The 17128-nt window shown below is 45.9% G+C and overlaps 1 protein-coding gene across 4 annotated transcripts in view; it reads right to left on the minus strand.

Moving 5' to 3' along the window:
- WDR25 (WD repeat domain 25) overlaps positions 1–17128 on the minus strand; it is a 137590-nt gene that overhangs the window by 2270 nt on the left and 118192 nt on the right. For all 4 annotated transcript variants that reach the window (XM_049612155.1, XM_049612157.1, XM_049612153.1 and 1 more), the window contains one exon: positions 1417–1587. In XM_049612155.1, the coding sequence (XP_049468112.1) occupies positions 1417–1587 (171 nt within the window). The remainder of the gene's footprint in view (positions 1–1416; positions 1588–17128) is intronic.

A 17128-nucleotide genomic window follows, 5' to 3' on the forward strand; every position in this document is an offset into this window, starting at 1 on the left:
CTGCCCTTTGCTTTATTCCAAGTGTTGTCCTGAGGCCACACTGTCTACAGGAGCCCACCTCAGAGAGCAAAGTGGGGGCAGCTGGAACACAGCTGCAGACTCTGTGTCCCTCAGAGCCTCAGAGGCCACGCTGACCTGGGAACAAGTTCCATGGCATGCTCTGCGAGCACAGCACCTGCTCCCCACGCAGAAAGTGAGCGGGTGCGTCTGTAGGAGGGTCAGTGGCCTGCCAGGTGGCACTCCCATCTACCTCCCTGGGTGCCTGTTCTGCACGGGCTGTCGGACGCAGAAGGCCGGGGTGGCCAGACACGCCCATGCAGCCCCCTCCCGGAGCTGGTGCTTCTCCCCGGGTTGCACCAGGACCCTGCAGTGAAGGTCTGGAGGCTGGTGGGTGCAGGGTCACTTAGAACCCTCCGAGAAGAGGAAATGCGGGGATGGGGGGAAGGTACGTATGTACGCCTAACACATATTTTTTAATTTGGCGGGGGGAGCACCGAAGAGATTAGCTACGGCTTATTTGAAGTCTTAAAAAGTGACGGTGATCGTAATGGCGATAGTGGTGGTGGTGGTGGTGGTGATGACGATGATGATGGTGATGAATGTGATGGTGATGAGGGTGGGGATGGTGACGGTGATGATGATGACGGTGATGGTGGGGATGGTGACGGTGATGGTGGGGATGAATGTGATGGTGACGGTGATGATGGTGACGGTGATGGTGGGGATGATAGTGGTGGTGATGAGGGTGGTGACGGCGATGGTGACGATGTTAATGACGATGGTGGTGATGGTGACAATAGGTAACGCGTTTATGGAGCACCTCCTGGGTCTGGCACTGTGCTAGATCCTTTATAAGCGTTATTTCCTTCAATTCTCAAAACCACTCTATGAGGTAAATATATTCTCATCCTCAATTTCCTAAGAGGAAAACAAGAATCAAAAAGGCTAAATAATGGGCCCAGGGTCCCCGGCTTGTGAGTGGTGAATCCAGGACTTTGACACCAGATCTAACCTCAGGTCGCGGCTTGAACTTCCAAGTCACAGTTCCTGCCAAAAGCACTGAACAAAGGTGGGGCGGGAACCCGTGTGGGCTGGATGGGGTGGTGGAGGGAAGGCAGGAGTGCATGGGCTGTGTGGCTGTCCTCCATCGATCCGGACGGGGGGCCCCTCCACACCCTTCCCCTGTGGGGTGGCCATGCCGGGCAAGGGACACATAGGAGAAGTATGGAGGTGCTGTTTTCTGCACTTGTCTACCCCCACCCCAGGGATTTCAGGCACCTGGACGATCTCTAAAGAGCCTGCCTGCTGAACCATCTCCCACAGGAAGTGATCTGGGATCCCAGACAGCCTAGGGCTACTTAGATACAGCCTACAGCTGAAGCAAACTGAAAAGCAATGCCACATAAGGTTTCTCACGTGGAAAATCTGGTTGGAGATTTTGGCAGAGCTCCGGAAATCCCAGGCAATAATGGTGCGGTCAGCAGAGTCCCGGCTCGAAGCGTCCGTGCTGCTCAGAAACTCAGAGCCTTCCTGGAGGAAGAGGATGTCCAAGGTCTGCTGGATGGTTGCCTTGTAGCTTCTCACCACCTGCAAGAGAGGGCATCTGTCATGCTGTGGGCCCCACGAGTACAGGGCGGGCACCCACGGGGAGCGCCACGAAAAGCCCAGGCGGCAGACGGGGTTTAGCGAGGGCCGTGCCGGGCTGCTAGGAGATACCTCCCGCAGCCTGGCTTCGTGGCCCCTCCCCACAGACGGTCCTCCCTGCCACGTGCCTGCCCCACATCTATTGGCGCACGGCCACCATCCATGAGCTACCCAGGGAGGCATGATGACCTCTCAGACCACACCAGTCCTGGAGACAGCAGCTAGTGCCTGATGAAAGTGAGCTCAGGGAAAGGCCCATCGCCCAAGGACACCTGAAGGGCATCAATGATGCCCGCTGATACCAGGCCACATGTTACGAGAGTGTCTTGCTTCTTCTTCTCCTTCTTTTTCTTTTTTTTTAATGTTTATTTATTTTTGAGAGAGAGAAAGACAGAGCATGAGTCAGGGAGGGGCCGAGAGAGAGGGAGACACAGAAGCAGGCCCCAGGCTTTGAGCTGTCAGCACAGAGCCCGACGCGGGACTCAAACCCCCGTGAATGGTGAGATCATGACCTGAGCCGAAGTTGGACGCTTAACTGACTGAGCCAACTAGGAGCCTAGCAACTGAGGGTCTTGCTTCTAAAGACGTCACATAATTCAAGCCCACAAAACCGCAGCCTATTCTCTCTGGAGTAGTAACTGTATTGCAAAAAGCCAGAGCTCTTGGAGACCGTAAGGCAGAACCACAGTACACATATTAGCTTTAAAGACACGTTTTACTTCCTAGCATCATGGCCAATAGTTCATAGCCTCCTGTCTTGTAAACCAATGCGATCGAGTATCCAGAGGTTCTGTTTTCTGCAGAGCATTTGATCACACTCACCTTCCATTCTAAAGCAACTGGTTCGGGTTGGGGGCAGGTCCTAGTATCGGACTAACAAGTGTCTCCACTTAACAAACTCACAGACCTCAGGACTTTCAATTGCAATACTCAGCAAGAGGCCAGTACAACGCGGCCTCAGGCCTTCCTGGCCGGCCTGTTTACCAGCTACCTGGGCGCCACCATGTGGCCACAGCATACACACGGTTCTCTGGTCCCTCTGCCTGCTGGCTGTGAAATAAGAAGTCTCGACAATTTTTTCTTTAAAGTGGAGTTGACCACCTTCAAAGTTTTATCGTCCTCTTTCAAATGTACATAAGTCAAATCCATGTCACGTGTAGCATTCTATAAAGTCAACTTAGGCAGTTCTGAGACCCATTCTCCAGATGAGGAACACTGAGGCTCAGAGATGCAGGGATTTGCTCCAAGTCCCACCGTCAGGGGGGCGGGCTTCTCCCTGTCCCTGCTGCTTCCCTTGGGCCCACAATCCAATCTCCTACTGGCCACTTCCTACCTCCATAAATTAGGGGACAGCTTCCTGGGGGAGGGGAGGGACAAATGGCTGTTCTCTGAGCTTCTTCAGAAGCAACTCCCAGGTAAGGCTACCACAGGGTAAGCCCCTTGAAGCCCGCAAAGTGGCACGGACACAGAAAAGAGAAGGCGGCCCTGCAGGCCTCTGGACACAAGGCAGAAAGGCAGCCCATGGCCACTCCCCAGCCCTGAGCCTCCCAGAGGGGAGGGAGTCTCCTTGCCCCTAGCCAGAGGGGCTCAGCAGGGGTGCTGCCAGATGCCCCTCCGCCCAGTCTGAGGCTGGGGCCCGGGGAGGGGGCCTGCGTGCCCTCGAAGTCTCCAGTATCCAGTCGCGTGAGTCTGCACAGCCTCTGGACTCACAACAGCACCACCCCAAGGCCAGGTTTGGAATCCACTTTGGTGGGGAAGAGAGGGGAGGGGAGGGAGTGGTGCCCCATAATCACAGCTCTGGAGCTGTCTCTTCGCCAGCTCCTCCCACCCCAGTGCCATGACAGTCACCCTCACTTCGACACCCTCCCCACCAGCCACCCCAGGCCTCTATCTGCCTAGGCCGCATCAGTCCTCAAGGCCCTCCTTCCCCTTATCCCAAAGCCCTCTCCATCCCCACCATTCGGGGGAGGAGCAGGGAATCCAGAGATGGCCGGGGCAGTAAATGCCAAGAGAAGAGTATGTCTGCCCGACTTATGTCCCTGGAAGTGGCCCGTGCACTGGGCAGCCTTTCCTCTCTGGGGGCACGGAGTGGCCCACACAGAATGGCCACCGGAGAGCACCCACAGACGCTGGGTGGTTCCCAGCTCCCGGGCAGGGCCGTGAGCTCCTGCGGGCGGTTCTGGCCTTCTCACTGCTGCCCCCCTCCAGCCACTGCACGGTGACCCCCACAGGGGCTCGGGAAACACACTGACCCAGGCAAGGACGGAGGAAGGAGAGGGCTCTCCCTGAGTGCCCAGGAAGCGGCACTGGCCCGGGGTTCCACATAAATTACCTCATGAGGACAGCCAGAGGGTGACATGAAGGCCCGGGAGGAGCAAGGTGCCGGCCCTCGGCTTGTGCGTGCCACACCTGCTCCCAAGACAAACTTTCCAGAAGAATGGAAACCATTGTTCTGCACATTTCCTGAGAATGGATGGAAACGGCCCAATTCATCGGGGCGCCATAAAACTGAATGGCCGGGAAACAAGCCGTGTGACGGGCGATCCCTGCCAATAACGCTGCTGTAAGAAGGCTGACCTTTGAAGTGATCGCTGCCGAACATGATTTACTCGCCTTCACAACTGCTCCTGCCCCGGCAAAGAGCAGAGAAACCATCTGTGTGTCTAGCTGGTGGGTTTTATGGCGACCTTAATTACACTGACAGCTGGTACATCCCATCCCAGGGGCGTGGGACGGCGCCGCGCAGCCCTCCCCGGCAGGATCCGGAAGGGAGCCTCGCTCGGACTCTTCTGGCAACCGGGGGCCTCTGTCAGGTAAGCAGATACTGGGCTGAAGGTTTCTGGCTCTGGGGCAAGTGGCAGATGTGATCCACACCATGGCAGATTCAGGCAAGATGAAAATCACCGGACATCCCTGAAATCCCACGACTGTCTGGTCCTCCGGACAGACCTGGGAAACTCCGGGCTGACTCTGGTTCATCCAAAGCACAGATTTCCCTTCCTCGTGTCCCTGCCACTTCCCAAGTATGTGGGGCTGGGGCGCAGGCTAGGCTCGGGTCCTGGCCTTTTGGTCGTCACCACGGGAGGCCTGGACTACAGGGGCGAACCTCTGCCTCTGAGCGCTGCTGGACCTCAGAGCGACGGAAGACTGGGGTGTACTGGCCCCCTGACCCCACCCACCACTCCCCTGCACCCAAACCTGAGGAAACGCAAGGGGAGACACTGCTCTGGCTCCCGCGGGACGCCGTGCTCCCTCAGCCACCCGCCTGCCCCACAGGACCGTGCATCTGTGACACGGGGTTGCCTTTGGGTAGTGTGGGGTCTGCGGGCTGCGGACACTACTCAGGTGTGCTGGATTAACCACCGGATTTGCGAACAAAAGGAAAGTTTGCAAAGTAGGCACACGGAGGTCTCCGGCTCCCAGCAATATCCCGGCACTTGGGGCGGAGCCAGCACACGTGAAGCCACCGCCACTGGCCCCGTCAGGCACCATTCACAGGGTCCGCCTGTGGCCCTGGACACGGGAGACGAAGGAGACCTGACTCCCTGGGAACCGTGAGACGGTGGTGGGGGTGGGAGGCAGAGGCAGAGCGCTGTGCTCAATGCCGCATCATCGCTGGCCCCGTGGAGGCCGCCAGAGGCCTCCCTCCCCAGTGAGAGGGCCCCAGGTCCCCGGCGGCCACCTCGGTGTCCAGCCCGATGGCCTGTTGCTGACTCTGAGGTCCCGGGCAAACCCCACCCCTCTGCTTCAGCCTCCACACCTGTAAGTGGGGGACAACCAGGCCGCAGCCTGGAAGCAAACAATAGCTGTGACTGTGCCCGGCTCAGGGGCCGATGCGCACCAGACGCTCACAAACCTTCTCCTCCAGGGCCGGCTAGAACCAGAGTCCCAGCATGGAGCTCTGGGTCCTTGCTTAAGTCCCTTCTCCCCACACTTCCATTCCTTCTCCCCGAAAATAAACATCTGGGTCTCTGCAAATGCTAAGAGGTCAGGAGTCTCTGCATGAAGGCAAGCTGGAGAGGTGAGCAAAGGGCCGGTTTCTAGAGCTTAAATTCACACAAGTAGCCAATCACAAGGCACAGCGTGCACCCAAAGCACTCTGCTGATAAATTCAGGAAGGACCAGAAATCGACATTTTAAAAAAGTAGAAAAGAAGACACGATTAAGTTTTTCTATTCCCCCTGGGGCTGGGGGAATCGCTCCCAGTCATGACTCTGAGGCCAGAAGCAATGAGAAAAACACAGGTTAACCTGGCTACATGAAAATCATAATAATTTTAAGAACTATTGTACGGCATGAAAAGCAAGTCAATAAAAAAGTAAAAAAGACAATCAGGAGGAAAATTTGCAACTTGTCTCAGAGGCAAAGGTTACTATCCCTAATACACAGGTTCTCAAAACAGATGAGAAAGACCCAGCACATCTACAAAAAAGGCAAGAAAAGTGAACAGAGAATTCATATAAAAGGAAGCGCAATTGGTCCTTTGATCTTGCTCATAATGAGACATGCAAATTCGAATCACACAGAGACACCATTTCTTACCTATCAAATTACCAAAGTCCCAGTTTGACAACACACTCCATTAGGTGGCTGTGGGGCATGAGCTAACTGCACACACTGCTGACAGAAACACAAAACGCTACAATCCCTGCGGAGAGAACTGGGGCAACATCGAGCAAAATAACATATGCCTTGTTTCTCAGCAATGTGCATGACCCAGCAAACCAACTTGTAGGAACGGTCCCAAAGGTACACTGGCAAAACCCCACAAAGGTGTAAGTACGCCGCCGCTGAAAGCAGCAATACTTCTACAAACGATGCAAATGTACGTCCACAAAGGACCAGCTGAGTAAACCTTGGCGCATCCACACTCCAGAATGCCACGGGCTGGAGACAGCGCAGCCTGTCCACCTGCCTAGCTACGGGGCGGCCTCCAAGGCATACTGCCTGGTGCGAAGGGCAGGTGGTGGAAAACACACGCGTAAGTCAGTGGAAGAGGCGATGGGAACGTGTGTGTGTGTGTGTGTGTGTGTGTGTGTGTGTGTTTACATCCATTAAAAACGGCAGGAAGATAAACCAGGAACTAAATAAATGAATGAACAGAGGAAGAGAACAGAATGGCGGAGACGGGAGTAGAGGTGGAACTTTTAGGGCTTCTGTAAAGGGCCAGACGGTAACTATTCTGCAGTCTGGGGCCACATACAGTCACGGCTACATTCTCTTCCCTGTGCGTGTGCGTGCGTGCATGTGCACCCACATGTGTATGTTACAGCCATCTCAGAACACAGAAATGGTTCTCCGCTCCAGGACCGTATAAAAATGGCAGCAGGCCAGACCAGGCCCACCGGCTTTCCAATCCCTTCTTTAGAGCCATGTATATATTTTATAAAATTATGCAACAAAATTAACTGAAAGCAGTCTCTAAAATGTGAGAGCAAAATTAAGCTGATAAAACTAACCGTGTATTGAGCTGGTAGCTTAACCACGTAAATCGGATTTATTTTAGGAAACATTAAAAGCATAGTCATTTAATGGCACATCCTTAGATGAATATACATTCTGAACGGAAAATCAGTAATTTAGACATACACTAGACATACATTATGGACAAAAAGAACCACAAGAAATATTAAACTGCCTTCAGTCACTGCACAGCTAGCATTGACATGTACCAAAAAAATTGTGCAAATGCAGACAGAAATAAAAATTTCCAGTATAAAAAAGAGAAAATATATAAAACCAAAGAAATTAAAGAAAAATTCTATAATCCTAAATTTGAATTAGGAAAGTCAGTATACACAATGATATATTTTTTTCTTTTTTTCCCTTTTCTTTCTTTTTTAAGATTTTGTTTACGTAATCTGTACACCCAACATGGCGTTTGAAGTCACAACCCTAAGATTAAGAGTCGCACGCTCTACCAACTGAGCCAGCCAGGTGCCCCTGATGTACTTTTTCTTAATAACAGAAACATCTCCTAGCTCTGTCCATAGAAAGGGCCTAGAAACAAGGAGCAACCACATCACTCAGATTATGGTCTTCAAACCCACATAAGCAAAAGTGACACGGATGACAGATGTCGGCACCACACCAGTGCCTATAACGGAGGCAAGAGTGATCACGGTTAGGAGAGACGTGGAGGACGTCGGCCTGAAAGACACAATGTCTGAGATGAAAAATACATTAGATGGTGTTAATAGCAAATGAGACACTGCAAAACCATTAGTGAACTAGAAGACATAGAAACTGAAATCGCTCAAAATATACCAGTGAGGAAAACAGACCGGATTTGAAGATGAAATCTAGTTTTAACCCAAAATGGAGTAAGCCCACGATGGCCTCTTACTCTCGCCCACCAATTATAACTAAAAGCTCTGGACAAAATTCAAGAAGCAACTACCTGAAGGCTTTCAAGAGTAAATAACAGCAAGTGGGCTGGGGAGGGAAATCAATAAGGTCCTAGGTTTGTGGGGCGTAGGGATGGGGGTGGCTCGTTTGCGGTCTCTTCACTCCTGACTTTGACTAGTGGACTTGCTGAAAAAAACGTAACTACATGGTGGGCACAAACAGCAAAAATTCCGATATAATCTGTCGTTCTGGTCAAAGGAACAAGAAAATGGGCCCTGGTAAGCCAGAGAATACGGGGGACATTTTCCAATGTGTCCGTTTGCTCTCCTGCACTGACCCAATGCCAGCCCAACAGCAGTTCTGCCGTGCACTGGGGGTGCGGATCAAGTACCTAAAACCTAGAGAGCAAGCATCTGAATAGAAGAGCTGGGGAAACGGGCCTTTATTATGAAAATGGTAAGGAAGATCCACATTTCTTTTTTCCTCTATTTTCTCTAGGTACTTCGTCTTGAAAGGGATCCCCGTTAAAGATACTGTGACAAGACAGAAGACTAAGTCTGAGACAAAGTCATTTCTCTGGGCAGAAGGACCAGGAAAGGAGGACCCAGGAAGCCACGTCGCGTGGGAGAAGTTCCAAGAGGACGGAGCTGAGAATGCTCTAGTTCTTTGTGTGAACTGACATGCACCCCGGGACAATCCCTAAGCAATACATTCACGGAGTCCAATCACAGAAGCACAGCTGAAGCTCTGGGAAGCAGAATACCATATACCCACTGCCCAAGTCTGAAACCAACCCCTTAGTGGCCCCGCATCACAAAGAGTTTGAATACTGCAAAGAAAATAGAACCACTGCCCGACAAAAGGGAGAAGGAACCTACAAACTGAATCTAACAGGCTTGGTTGCCTGTTAAGACAAACTGCTATTCTCATAGGCCTGTAATAGGGTCCAGGATCTTCTAATATTGAAAATGTGCGGGATATATTCCAAAATTATTTGACATATAAAGAACTAGGAAAATGTAAACAGTAAGCATGACAAAAGAGAAATGATAGAGATCGGCCCTGAAGTGACCTAGATGTTGGAATCATCAGATATAATTAACGGCTATTATAATAATCCTCAATGACATAAACACAAACACTCTTGAAATGAATGGATAGATGGTGGCAACAGAGAATAGAAACTACATATTGTTTTAAATAGAAATTTTAGAACTGGAAAAAACAACAACAAAGAATAAACTCAATAACAAAACAGGAGTGAGAAAGACTCCGTGAACTTGAAGACAGATCAACAGAAATGATACGATCCGAAGAAAAAATTTATAGACCCTTAGGGACCTATCAAAGCCTAAGTATTTTTGTCATGGGAGTTCCTAAAGGAGAGGGGAAAGACAGCAGAACAGAGAAAATATATATACTTGTTGACTGAGAGTGCCCAAATTTGGTAAAAGGCATAAACTTAGAGTCGAGAGGCTCCACAAGCCACAAAGAAGATGAAATCGAGGAAAATCAAGCCCCACACATCACAATCAAACTGTTGCAAAGTTCAAAGGACAAACCTTGAGACCCCCAGGGGAGAAAAATGAAGCATCACAGGGACAGCAGTCTGTGTCTGTTCTGACAGACTTCTTGCCAGAAACTATGGAGGCCAGAAGACCGTGGACGCAGTGAAAGCACTGACAAGGAGTGTCGGCCCAGGTTGTTACAGACACAGAAATATCCTCAGAAATGAAGGTGGGATGGAGACCTTCACAGGGGAAGAAAAACCAAGTCGACCTATCATCAGCAGACCTGCTCTATGTACAACAAATGCTAAAGGCAGTTTTTAGGCTAAAGAGTAATAATAGCAGAGGAAAAGTCAGAACTCCAGGGATGAAGGAAGAAATGGCATATGATTGGGTAAATACAAAACACCATTTTTCTCCAATTAAGTTCCTTGGAATATGCGTGACCGTTGAAAACAAAAATTGTAAGTCCTTAAGGCAAGAAGAAAATTATACTGACTGGAATCAACATAAAAGATTGAAAAGCAATGGCAATAATAACTATGTGGGGGAAATAGGACATACTTTTCTATTATTAAAGTATTTTCAAAATAATTTGCTGTTTCCAACAAAAATAACAACAGTGTGTTGTGGGGACTGTAATTTATGTACAAAGAAAATGTCTGCCAACAATAGCACAAAGATTAAGAAGGGACAAACTGGAAATCTGCATATTGTGAAATGCTTATACAATATAAAAAGAGATTCAATACTTGACCACAGGCTGATAAGACAAAGATGTAGACTATAAACTCTAAGCAACCACTAAAAATAAACCACGACACAAATCCAAAGACTAAAAAAGCCAAAAAAACCAGCAGCGCCTGGGTGACTCGGTCAGTTAGGTGTCTGACTCTTGATTGCGGCTCAGGTCATGATCTCATGGTTTGTGAGTTCAAGCCCTGCATCCGGCTTTGTGCTGACAGCGTGGAGCCTGCTTGGGATTCTCTCTCTCCCTCTCTCTCTGCCCCTCCCCCACACTCACTCTCTCTCTCTCTCTCTCTCTCTCTCTCTCAAAAAGTAAAATAAAATAATAAAATTTTTTAAATAAAAAGGCAACAAAACACGTAAGATGAAATTAACACTAAATTAATCCAAGGGAAAAGGGGGGGTTAAAACAAAAACAAAAAAAGGAGAAAAGAGAATAGATGTAACAAAGAAAAACAATGGCAAGATGGCAAATTTAAACCCAACCATACCAATGATTGCATTTAATTAAAATAGGATAAATACACTAGTTCGAAGGAAAAGATTATTATACAGAATTAAACTAAAACATCAAGATCCAACCGAAGTGCTGCCTATAAGAAACACACTTAAAAATTTTTTTATTGTGTTTCTTTGAGAGGTAGAGACAGACAGAGCATGAGTGGGTGAGGGGCAGAGAGAGAGGGAGACACAGAATCGGAAGCAGGCTCCAGGCTCCCAGCTGTCAGCCCAGAACCCCACGCGGGGCTCAAACCCATGAACTGTGAAATCATGACCTGAGCCAAAGTCGGACACTCAACTTACTGAGCCACCCAGGCACCCCAAGAAACACATTTTAAATATAAAGACACACATAGGTTAAAAGTAGAAAACATGGAAAAAGATGTATCATGTAGCAGTAATCAAAGTAAACCAGGAAAGCCTAGGTTAATGACAGAGTAGACTTCAGAATAAAGAATATTACCAGGGATAAAGAGAGTCTTTTCATAATGATTAAAAAGTCAATTCATCAGGAAAACATAACAATCCTCAACAGTTATTCACCTAATAACAGAGCCTCAAAATAAATGAAGGAAAACAAATAGCACTTAAAAAGGGAACTAAGACAGGGCGCCTGGGTGGCTCAGCTGGTTAAGTGTCTGACTTCGGCTCAGGTCATGATGTCACAGTTCATGGTTTGAGCCCCACGTCAGGCTCTGTGCTGACAGCTCGGAGCTCGGAGCCTAGAGGCTGCTCTGGATTTCATCTCTCTCTCTCTGCCCCTCCCCCACTCACACTCTGTCTCTCTCAAAAATAAACATTAAGAAAAAAATTTTTTTAAAAAAAGGGAAATAAGACAAATTCACTCCTCTAGTCACAAATTTCAATCAGCTGCTCTTAACTAAGGGAACAAATGGACAGAAATATCAGAATGGATATAGAAGCCTTGAATAACACTATTTACCAACTCAGTCTAATTGAGATGTATAGAACATTACTCCCAACAACAGCAGAATAAACATTCTTTTCAATTACACACAGAACATTTACCAAGATAGACCACATTCGAAGACGTCAAACAAGTCTCAATAAACTTAAAAGGATTCAAACATACGATGTATGTTCTGTGCCACAACAGAGCTAAATGAAAAATCAATAAGAGATATCTGGAAAACTCCCAAGTATGTCGCATCTGAATAGCACACTCCTGTGCAATCCATGGACCAAGCAGACATAAAAAAGGTAATCAGCAAGTATTTCTAACTGAATAAAAATGAAAACACAATAGAGCAACAGTTGTCTAATGTGGCTGCAAAGCCCAGAGGGAAATTAACAGCCCCCCCCCCACCCGCCCCCGCCCTTGCCGGAGGTTTTTCTTTCCAGAGTTTCAGCCACCCGTGGTCAACCACGCTCTGGAGGCAAACGATCCTCCTTCTGACGAACTGTCAGAAGGTCGGCAGCGGCCTCTTCCCACAACACCGCGTGCACATCACTCACTTTGCTTCATCTCATGGCACGGGGCCTCAAATTCATAGGGGCATCTACAAAGCACACGGCTAACGTATGTAACTGTGAACAAGAATGAATGCTTCCCCGCTAATACTGAGAACAAGGCAAGGATTTCCACCCCCACCACCTCTAGTCAACATCCATCTAGAGGTTTAAGCCAACACAATAAGCCGGAAGGAAGGACAGGCAAGGCAGGGAGCGCGGGAGGAAGAGATGGCATCCAGATTGGAAAAGAAGAATTAAAGCCGCCTTTATTCACTGATGACATGACCATCTTTGCAGAAAATACAACAATATCTACAAAGAAGCAACTAGAACTAATAAGTGACTTAGGGTCACAGAAGTCAAGGTGAATACACAAGTATCAGTGTATTCTATATACGAACAACATACAATCAGAAACTGAAATTTTTGTGCTATTGTTGGCAGACATTTTCTTTGTACATAATTTACAGTCTCCACAACACACTGTTATTATTTTTGTTGGAAACCGGAATTTTAAAATACTGCTTACAAAAGCATAAAAATATAAATGCTTAGGGATAAATCTAATAACAATGTGGAAGAGCTATACAGTGAAAACTACAAGACATTAGTGACAGAATTAAATTAGATTTAAATAAACAGAGAAGTAGTCTATGCTCATAGACTGAAAGACTCAAAACTGTTAAGAATTCAACTCTCCTCCAACATTGATCGGTAGATCAAATACAATATCGTTCAAAGTTCAAGCAGGCCTTTTTCTGGTAGAAAATTGACAAAGTGATTGTAAAATCGAAATGTAAGTGCAAAGAACCTAGACCTGTCAAAACAACTTTGAAAAAGAAAAAAAAATGGGAAGACTTATACTACCTGATTTCAAAACTCATTGGATTACAATGAAAATAATGAAAAGGATTAAAATAAGAAAACAATGGGGTACTGATGTAAGGATCGACAAAGAAAGAAACGGAAGAGAAGAGACATTACAAAAATAGATCTACACATATTTAGTCAACTATTTTTCCACAGTTATAAAGGCATGGGTATTGTTTTCAACAAATGTTGCAGGAATACTGAATATCCACATGCGAGACAATGAATTTCCATCCATACCTCGTACCATGTACAAAAACTAATATGAAATGGACCACAGACTAATATAAAGCCCCAAAGCACACAAACTCCAAAAGTAAATGCAGAAGCGAATCTTTGTGACCTTAGATTAGGCAAAGTTTGCTTAGCTATGACACCAACAGCATGATCAGAAAAGAAAAACACTGAGAAATTAAACTATCAAAAATTTTAAAATCTGCTCTTCCAAAAAACGGGCAAAAAATCTGAACAGACATTTCATCCACAAAATCTATGTATACCGATGGCAAAGAACTTCATGAAAAGATGCTGAACATCATTAGTCGTTTGGGAAATGCAAATCAAAACCACGGTGGGCTGCCCCTACACTCACTTCAGAAGGGCTAAAGTTTAAAAGGTTGATCATAGCAAGTGCTGGCTACGATGCAGTGCAATGAGACCTTCACACAAGGTTCACAGGAGTGTAAAATAGGGCAACCATGTGGAAAACTGGAAGTTTCTTTAAAAGGTAAACGTACACCGGCATATGACCCAGTCATTCCAACCCGATACTTATCCAATGTCGTAGTCTGCTCAGGCTGCCAAAGAAAAGTCCCGGCAGCTGGGTGGCTTAAACAACAGACATCTGTTATCTCACAGTTGTGGAGGCTGGAAGTCAAAGAGCAAGGTGTCAGCACGGTTGGTTTCTGGCAAAGCCTCTCTCCTTGGAATGAAGACTCTTACTTCTTGCTGGGTCCCCATGTGGCCTTTACTCTGTGCAGCACAGAGAAAGCTCTGATGTCACTTCCTTTTCTTTTAAGGACACCAGTCCTACTGGATTGGGGCCTGACCTTTATGACCTCATTTAACCTTAATTATCTCTGTAAAGGCCCTATACAGTCATATTAGGGGTTAGGGCTTCAACATGTGAAGGGGTGGGGACACAATGTAGTCCGTCGCCGCAAAGAAACGATGACGTGCGTTCACAAAAAGGCACGTACATGAATGTTCATCGTAACTTCATTTGTAATAACCCAAAGCTGGAAGCAACACAACATCCATCAACAGTAAACAGATAAACGGTGGTATGTCCTTACTGTGGAGTCCTACTTATCAATAGGATGGAATAAACCAATATTTGTACACACAGTAACATGGATCAATCTCAAAATAATTACGCTGAATGGGGGGAAAAGCCACACAAAAAAGAGTACACACCGTATGACTACATTTACACAAAAATTCTAGAAAGTGGAAACTAATTTTCAATGACAGAAAACAGACCAGTGGTTGCCAAAAGATACGTAATGGAGGGACAGGAAAAGAAATTACAAAGGAGCACAAAGACGTCTGAAGATGATGGATGTATTACTTCATTTGACTATAGTGATGGTTTCTATGGATGTATACATATATCAAAACTTATCACGGTGCGTACTTCAAATATGCAGTTTAAATGTATGTCTATTATACTTCCAAAAAGGCATTTTCAAAAAGGGCTCACATGGAAAAACTGAAGGCAAAATAAAGCCTTTTTTGATCAACAAAAACTGAAATAATTCACCACTCGGAAATCTGTACTGCAAGAAATGTTAAAGTCAGTTCTTCAAACTGAACCAATGGTACCAGATTGGTAGCCAGATCGACAGGAAAGAAAAACAATAATAAGAAAAGAAAAGAGAAGAGAAGAGAAGAGAAGAAAAGAAAAGAAAAGAAAAGAAAAGGAAAAGGGAGGGAGGGAAGAAGGAAGGAAGAGAAAGAAAGAAAGAAAGAAAGAACGAAAAGGAAAGAAAGAGGGAGAGGGGGACAGAGATAAAGAAAGAAAGAGAAAGAAAGGAAAAAAGAAAGATAAATGAAACATAATAAATAAATAAATAAATAATGAAATAATGAAATAATGCTAAGATCAATTTGAGGCCAGCACATTTGATAACTTAGATGAAATGGGCAAATTTCTTGAAAGAAAAAAGTTACAAAAGTGACTGAAGAAGAAACAGAATACCTGAATAGCCCTATATATACATTTAATGTTTTTCTGTAATTCAAAATCTTCCAACAAAGAAAACCCTGGGTCCAGATGTCTTCACTGGTGAATTCCATCAAACATTAGGGAAGAAATAACACCACTCCTACGTAGACATTCAGGAAGTACACGACGACAGATTTCTCCACTCATTTTTTTGAGGCCAATATTAATCTCACATCAAAACAAAACAGACAACACAAGAAAAGAGTATAAGCCAGTAATTCTCATGAACATAGATACAAAATCCTTAACAAATAATTAGCAACTAGAATTAACCATATATTTAAAAAAAAAAAAAAACCATCATGACCAAGTAGGGTTTATCCCAGAAATACAGGTTCATGCATTTCTTTTAAAAAGCAATGTAATTCAGGGATCCCTGGATGGCTCAGTCGGTTAAGCGTCCGACTTCAGCTCAGGTCATGATCTCACGGTTCGTGGGTTCGGGCCTCGCGTTGGGCTCTGTGCTGACAGCTCGGAGCCTGGAGCCTGTTTCAGATTCGGTGTCTCCCTCTCTCTCTGTTCCTCCCCCGCTCGTACTCTGTCTCTCTCTCTCAAAAATAAATAAAGATTTAAAACAATTTTTAAAAAATCAATGTAATTCACCACATTAAATGAATATAGGCAAAAATACAGATACGACAAAATCACTTGACAAAGTTCAATATTACTATACGATAAAAACCTTCAGAAAACTAAGACTAGAAGGTAACTCATTTAAACTGACTTAGGATCTCTACCCCAAACCTCTGACATCATTCCTAATGGCAAAAGGACCTTATGCTTTCCCCATAAGGTCAAGAACAAGACGAGGATGATCACTCTCACCACTTTTATTCAGCGTTGTAATGGAGGTGCTAGTAATTGCAGTATAGGAAAGAAAAGAAAAGAAAAGAAAAGAAAAGAAAAGAAAAGGAAAGGAAAGGAAAGAAAGAAAGGGAAAGAAAGAAAGAGAAAGAAAGAAAGAGAAAGAAGAAAGAAAGAAAGAAAGAAAGAAAGAAAGAAAGAAAGAAAAGGGAGAGAGGGAGGGAAGGACAGAGACAAGAAAGAAAGAAAGAAAGAAAGAAAGAAAGAAAGAAAGAAAGAAAAGGAAAAGAGAGAGAGGGAGAGAGGGAGAGAAAGAAAAGAGAAAGAAAGAAAAGGGAGAGAGGGAGGGAAGGACAGAGAGAAGAAAGAAAGAAAGAAAGAAAGAAAGAAAGAAAGAAAGAAAAAAAGAGGAAAGAAGGAAGGAAGGAAGGAAGGAAGGAAGGAAGGAAGGAAGAGGGAGGGAGGGAAGGAAGGAAGGGTGGAAGGAAGGAAGGAAGGAAGGAGAGGGAGGGAGGGAGGGAGGGAGGGAGTGCATACACACTGGAAGGAAACTGTAAAGCTATATTACTCACAGATAATGTGATCATGTATGTGGAAATTTCTAAGTAATCTATGAAGAAGCTATGAGGACTAAGATGTGAATTCAGTAAATTCACAGGATATAAGGTTAAGAAAGTTAATAGTATTTTTATACGTTAGCAATAAACAATTGAGGGCGCCTGGGTGGCTCAGTGGGTTGAGCGTCCAACTTCAGCTCAGGTCATGATTTCACAGTTCATGGGTTCAAGCCCCACACTGGGCTTGCTGTTGTCAGTGTGGAGCCCACTTCAGATCCTCTGTCCCCCTCTCTGCCCCTCCCCCACTCACACTTTTGGTCTTTCTCAAAAATAAACATTAAAAAAGAGCAATAAACAATTGAAAAATGAAACTTAAAGTAAAATTCCATTCACAACAGTATTCAAAACTATGAAATACTGAGGAAGAAATTTAATATGGTATGTGCAAC

Source organism: Panthera uncia (genome assembly GCF_023721935.1).
Source record: "Panthera uncia isolate 11264 chromosome B3 unlocalized genomic scaffold, Puncia_PCG_1.0 HiC_scaffold_1, whole genome shotgun sequence".
NCBI lineage: Eukaryota > Metazoa > Chordata > Mammalia > Carnivora > Felidae > Panthera > Panthera uncia.